The sequence below is a fragment of the Suncus etruscus genome, chromosome 1 (assembly GCF_024139225.1).
Source record: "Suncus etruscus isolate mSunEtr1 chromosome 1, mSunEtr1.pri.cur, whole genome shotgun sequence".
NCBI lineage: Eukaryota > Metazoa > Chordata > Mammalia > Eulipotyphla > Soricidae > Suncus > Suncus etruscus.
Genome location: NC_064848.1, coordinates 86,575,728 through 86,583,117, shown reverse-complemented (window position 1 = coordinate 86,583,117; position 7,390 = coordinate 86,575,728). Strand labels below are relative to the sequence as shown.

The 7,390-nt window shown below is 35.2% G+C and overlaps 1 protein-coding gene across 1 annotated transcript in view; it reads right to left on the bottom strand.

Annotated features, from left to right (window-relative positions):
* Positions 1–5,236: 5,236 nt before the first annotated feature.
* VPS50 (VPS50 subunit of EARP/GARPII complex) overlaps positions 5,237–7,390 on the bottom strand; it is a 127,310-nt gene continuing 125,156 nt past the window's right edge. Inside the window, exon 28 of the mRNA XM_049785209.1 lies at positions 5,237–5,931. Within this exon, the coding sequence (XP_049641166.1) occupies positions 5,812–5,931 (120 nt within the window). The 3' untranslated portion in view covers positions 5,237–5,811. The remainder of the gene's footprint in view (positions 5,932–7,390) is intronic.

Here is a 7,390-nt window from a genome sequence, read left to right as displayed (position 1 = left end):
ATTGTTCTGCCCCAAGAAACATAATTTAAAAGTTACACTTTTAATCCCATTCTTCCTCCATAGTGATAATCATAATGATCATCTATATACTCTTTTAGGGCAAGAACTATATGTCTCTTTTGAGGAGAACTATATAAAGATCTTAGAATAACTGCAGTTCAATAACATCATTTTTAAAAAGTTATGCTAAATGAGATGTGCATGTCTTATATAGAGTTCACTTAAGGCTTTGGAATAGAACAGAGGTCTCTTTGAGAATATTTGTAGTTGTAGTTTCTTTGCATTAGTAGTTGTGCATTTATTCATTTGGTAGGTATTTCAACAATGCTTAGTTTGGGTAATGACTGAGTCGAGGTGATTCCCCAGCAATAACTAACTGCATGCCCTACATCCAGTTACAACTTGTCAATTAGCTTCTTTGTCTGATGCCATTTTTTGCTCAATAAATCAAAGATCAAATTGAAAGATAATGTTATTATCCCTACAGTTCCTCTTGTCTCACTGCTCATGCATTACTCACAGACCAGCTTACAATCTCTGAGCTAATCTTTCGCCTTGTGTTCAGCAGCAGTGTGAAGGGGACATAGCCATTGGTGAGCTGTTCACATCTATAGAGGCTTATCTGCAAAGGCAATGGTGTTAGGGTTTACACTGGAAAAGTAACAATTCTTATATTGTGTTAGGCAAAAAAAAATCTAGAAAAGATTTTGTCAGCAAAACCAAGGGATCCAAGGGAACTTAATATTCTGAGAATATTATGCTAAAGTCCTTTCTATGAGGGGCAGATTTGAGGTAATCAGTATAGCTATTTGTGGTGACATAACAAATGGGCCCATTTGTTTTGAAATAGGGAATACATGTTTTAAGAAAGAAATCCTGGGGCCCTGGGACAGCTCAGATGTAAAAACTCCTGCCTTGAAGAGTTCACAAATTCAACCCCCACTGCCATGTTCATGCAGTGAGTCTGATGGCTCTGCTGGCAACCTGCAAGGCACAGCCAGTTTGAGTGTGCACTCTATAGCTAAAGTCTGCCACTCCTAGCAAACACTACAACTAGATGTGCATAGGCACCACAGCCAAAAGTGTGAGCCCTGGATGATTGGTCACAGTCTATCTTGAGAGCACATTACTCAGAATGTGTGAGCACAAAGAAGTGAGTGTATTCCCTGTAAAATGTTCAAGCACCTTAGCCAACGTGGGCAAACCACTGTGGCTGAGTATGCCAATACCACAACCAAATGGCACACAACCCCAGATAACCACACAAGGGAAGAGGAATTAGGAGGGGGATAAAACAAGTTTAAAATAATTTCAAAACTTCTTTTTGACACTTATAAAGCTAAGTGATCGGAACAGGAAATCAAAAATTTTGGTCATAATATAGTAGAATAAAATAGTTCATCAAGGAAATATCTTATGTAGATTGAAAGATTCAGTTCAGTGTGAAAGCTACTTGAAGAACAGATTCAGTAGGTCAAAAAGGTTTATTTTTAAGATACTAAAATCTCAAAGGGGAATTATTCAAAGGGTAGATTGTTCTTACCTTTTTTCAATAGCTAAAATGTAGTTATGTTTATATTTTCAGCTGAAAATATGAGACAGACATACTTAGGAAATTCTAAAAAGATTTGCTGGGCTTCCTGATTTCCTGCATGAGTCTGCTGAGGAAGATCCAAGGGAACTTAACGCCATCAAGGCTCACCAGCAAGGCTGTCCCACCAAAAAAAACACTCTGCTTTGCTTTGCATCCATGCACAACTTGTAGCAATGAACTCCACCATTACACATAGAAAAAATATAGTCAAGGCCATCTACCACAAGCCAATGGCCAATATTATTCTCAATGGAGATTAACTAAAAGCCTTTCTTTTAAAATCTGGTACAAGACAAGGCTGCCTTGGCACCCCATATGGTCATCTGAGCCTGCCAGGAAAGATTTCTGAGTGCAGAGCCAAAAGTAAACCTAAGCGTGGTCGGGTGTGGCCCAAAAATATATATATGAAAGTCTAATGAACTGTTATTCTATTCATTTTGGATTAAGATTTTGCAAGTTACAAAACTTAATGCAGTTCTTTCCTTGAGAGAATTGGTCTGCTAAAACATTTTGATAGTTAAAAACTTTGTGGATCATAAGAATTGAGCAATTGTTTCGTATAATCGTAAAAAACAGTATGTAGAAAGTTTATCATCTTAAGCTTGAGAAAAACTGACACCGAAGTTCCAATATTTTCTTGCCAGTAATTGCTTCAGTAGTTAAATATTATTTTATTAACCACCAACTCAGTATTAAAATCATTTCAAAGAATAGATATGCATTTTCTCCTGAACAAGTAGTTTTCAACCATTATTAATCCATGGACTGATACTGGTACACAGGTAGAGAAAGATTAAAAGATACTGTACTAGATCACTTTATTTTTTGTTTTTGTTTTTGGGTCACACCTGGCAGCGCTCAAGGGTTACTTCTGGCTCTATGTTCAGAAATCACTCATGGCAGGCTCAGGGGACCATATGGGATGCTGGGATTCGAACCACTGTTCTTCTGCATGCAAGGCAAACACCCTATCTCATGCTATCTCTCGGCATCCTAGACCACTTTATTTTGCTTTAAGTATCACTTCTATTTCATTAAGTCCAACTTTTAGATGTTAACTATGTTAACTATGTCTTTAAAATAAATTCAGTGACAAGACTTTGTAATGATATTTCAGTGAGGGAAGGAGGAAGGAAGGAAGGAAGGAAGGAAGGAAGGAAGGAAGGAAGGAAGGAAGGAAGGAAGGAAGGAAGGAAGGAAGGAAGGGAGGGAGGGAGGGAGGGAGGGAGGGAGGGAGGGAAGGAGGGAGGGAGGGAGGGAGGGAGGGAGGAAAGAAGGAAGGAAGGAAGAGAAGGAAGAGAAGGAAGGAAGAGAAGGAAAGGAGGGAGGGAGGAAGGAAGGAAGAGAAGGAAGGAAGGAAGAGAAGGAAGAAAGGAAAGAAGGAAGGAAGGAAGGAAGGGAGGGAGGAAAGAGGGAGGGAAGGAAGGAAGGAAGAGAAGGAAGAAAGGGAGGAAAGAGGGAGGGAAGGAATGAAGAAAGGTGGGGAAAGGAAGAAAGGAAGGAAAGAAGGAAGGAAGAAGGTAAAGAAGGAAGAAGGGAAGGAAGGAGGGAAGAAAGAAAAGGAGGCAAGGAAGGAAGGAAGGAGGAAAGGAGGGGAGGGAGGAAAGAAGGAAGGGGAAGAAAGGAGGGAAGGAGGGAAGAAAGGAAGGAAGGAGGAAAGGAGGGAGGGAAGGAGAGAAGGAAGGAGGAAGGAGGGAAAAGGAGAGAAGGAAGGAAATAAAGATTAAGTGAGAAAGAATGAACTCTTTCATTTAATGTAATCCAAGTCTGATAAACAGAAATTTTTGAAGAAAATTTTTCTTAAAGATATTAACACCAAGGAGATGGCTCAAAGGGCTGAGTAACATTTTTTGCATATAAGAGGCTCAGGTTTAAATTCTCAGCACCATATGATTCCCTGAGCACAGCACACCAAGTGGGGCCCAAACACAAACCACTTTGTCAAAACAATACCATGGAGTTCTAGTTTCTAAATAAGTTCTATTATTTCATTTTGTAAATTGAACAAATGAACTTATTAGGCTAAGTGAATTTATAAGATCTCTACAGATTTTATAAATGTCATCAAACTTGAATCCCTCTATGCTGCCTGGTATGATTCAATGTAAGACAATGATATGTAGAAATTCTTTACTCTTGGTAAATTCAACTTAAAATTCAGACTCCTTGATAGCTAAATTCAGTCCTACAAAAAATACGTTTTTATGATAGCAAAACTTTTCAAATGTAAATAATTTTATTCATTATACTAAGATTTTCAATTTTATTTATCTTAAAAGTGTTTCACAAAAGGTTATGTGGATGATTCAGTATCGAGTAATACATTTGAGAAATATTTGGTAACTGTCTTGCTATTAGGCAATTTCATAATATAAAATTGCCATTATTGTTTTGTTATTAATGTGCACTTATTAAGCAATCTTTTAATACCTCCTCCCCCAACATTATTTCAAAAACTAAAAATTTTTATTTTGAATGCAGAGAAGGCAAAATTTGGGTCAGTTAGAAAGTATAGCTGAATCTCTAACTGAGATGCTGTTCTTATCTATCAAATTCTATCATACTAAAAATACTAGCTGGGATCTGTTATTTAACTATCCAGAGTGAGTCAAGGCAAAAACAGAAAAAAAATTTCAACTATATCTTTGTAACACATAAAGAAATAAGCAACTTCTAATCAACTGAGAAATACATGAGACTGATTAGCTATTTATGTGTTCAAGCAGAGTATGTCATTTAAACACAAGGCCTGAGTTTATCTCATGTTTGTTGTCCTCAAGAGGCTGCACACATAATGGCTACTGGCATAATGTACCTTAAAAGTATACACTCTAGTGCCATAACTAGATCATAATGGCACCAAGAGGAAAGTCAATATTACTTACTGTCAATATGAAATCAACAGTAAATTAACTACAAAGTGAAAGGGTGAAACAGAGTCACATTACATAGACATATAAAATCTCACCTGCATACCCATTCTCAAAGAGCTTCATTCCACAGTGCTAGATGTGGCCCTAATCACTTGTTACCTTGGCCATCAGTGACAGACCTTGGTACCCAGTTCAATGAGTTGTTGACATGTTTTGAATTCTGGGAACAACATTTCAGGTTTTAAAAAAACATAAAAAAAAAGTCCTTAATTGAAAAAAGTGCATGAAAAACTCACTTTTATGTTACATATGTTGGTAGTAGTTCAACTTAAAAGCAAAATTTATAGTAATACTATTGGTTACTAAAGACTAATGAGTTACTTGAATATTTTATCATGACTAAACTCAAATGATTTTATACCTGTAATACAAAGCAGATCTTAAGAATAGCAAATACATAATCCTATACTTTCACCTAACTACCTCACAGTTTTCCCTGAGTCAGCTGAGTCACATTTTACTGTCTAAATAAAAGCTGACTTCAAAAAGGGCAAAATTTATATGAAAAAAAAAAAGCCCCATATTTTAAAAAATAAAGAAAACCCACAATTATCTTTGTATGCTACTCAAGCACTGAAAAACAACCAATGAGATTACTTCTTGTTGGCTTTAGGATAAATATAATTAACAACAAAATTCACACAACATACTGCCTCGTGATTTTATAACATCTCTTCGTTATGGAAAAATAACAAAATGCAGTCTCACATAATGTTAGAACATAATATTTATTAAATTTCATCATTTATGATCACTTCGTTATAATCAATTTAATTATAACATTAACATTGATATTTAAAAACACAAAGAACATACTTTTTTAACTATTTTGCTTACATGTACTTTTCAGTTCTCACACCGTGCTCATAATTAGAAAGTATAATACAATAACCCTCTTAGATTTGCTTATTGAGAACCAAGCTATGAGGGTACAAAAATGCCAAAACCAAACCGTTTTAAAAAAACTGCCCATAGATGTATCGCCATTGTTTCTTTTAATTATACACTTGTGTTACATGTGACTGCAAAATGTATAATTGTAATCACAATAAAAGACAAAGAAGTATTTCAGAAAGAATCACAATCAAAGCAATCAAAAGTTGAAGAGAACTGAGCATAGAAAAGTCATTTAAGATCAACACACTAACTTCAATATTTTCCATTTTCCAGTTAGCAAGAACATGCACAAACTTAACAAACATTTGTCAGGAATGCATGGAAATTTAGCTACTGTGTCATTTAAATGGAGAGAACAATGCCACTGAAAAGAAGTTGCTGTGTTCATTATCTTTTGGGTCTGTCTGTATCATCTATAGCTGCTAGTAGTTTTTGTCTTGCTTTCTTATTAATATGGGATCCCAGGCAAACATTTACCAGATTTGTCAGCTGTTTTGTTGAATATTCCTGCTCAAAAAAAAAGAATTCTAGATTTAGTACACTAAAATACTTCAAAGAATATTTTGATCAATGCAACAAAGTACAAGCAAGTAACAGGTCTCACTCAGTGATATACAAACCAGAGAAAGAAAGGTAAATTATAGTTGGTATATGGGAGAAAAAGTGATTTCTGAACTGATTTCTTGTAGTAAATATTTGAAATTCATTTGAACTTAAATTTGAATTTCTTATTTTGCAGACATTTAAGGTCAAAGAACAATCTTCACCTATAAAACAATTCTTTTAACTGTAATACAGTAACAAGGATCTGAAAACTATTGATTTCTAAAATTTCATCTTGTAATTGGTAACTATAAAGTGAAATTAAAAACTATGTTTAACTACGAAATAGGGTGGTTGAATTATCAGGACTGCATGAGGATTCAACAAAAAGTTTTGCATGTCGATTTGATTTTAGAAATAGAATTTCACACAGCTATGCTAATAACATCTAATAAAAACAAAATCTGACATTATTGGGAAATTAGCATAAATATAATTACAAAATAAGGGATACTTCAAGTTGAATGTAATAGGATAAAACATATACTTAAAATAAGTATAAAACTATACCTCAAAAATATAGGCAGTTTTATAAACAATGATATCTATAAAACTATAGATATATTTTAACTATAAATATAACTATAACAAAAAAGAAGAGAGGAAGAGGAAAACAAAAAGAGGGGAAGAAGGGAGAGGAGTGTGGGAAAGAAAAGAAAGATAAGATGGGAGAGGAAGATAGGAAGAGCAAGAGTGAGTGAGAAAGATACAGGAGAAAGGGAAGAAAAGGAGAGTGAGATAGGAGAATGATACACACACACACACACACACACACACACACACACACACACACGAGGGGGGGAGGGAGGAAGGAAGGGAGGGAGAGAGTATCTAGGTTTATATATCTGACCTCTGAGGATATTTCTAATATTTGGTAAAATCTCTCCTGTTACCACTTAGTAAGAAGCTCATTATCAGGTAGGACAGTCCCACAGGTGGGGAAATTTCACTGAATTATAAATATAATTTAAAGTTCTACTAAAATATTTAAAAATTGAATGCCCTATATAAAAAAAGGGAAATTAGGCTGGAAAGATCATAAAGACTAGGAATGGTGCTTGCATATATGTGTAATAGCTCCTAAGCACTGCTAGATATGGCCCCAAACAAATTAAAAAATAATCCTACAATGGACTGTTCTTAAATCAAATAATGAGTATAAGAGCTGTGCTTTATTTTCCTTGGCTATTTTTGCTCCCCTATCCCTAGCCACTTCCTGTAAACAGCCCCAAAGGGTCCTCACTTTACATTCTAGTAACAATCAGACGTACATGTGAACTTGGTTCATGCATTTGTATTCTCAAGTACTTGTGACCAACTGGAATTACACGGGATGAAACTTTTTTTCAGTTCTGGCATATTA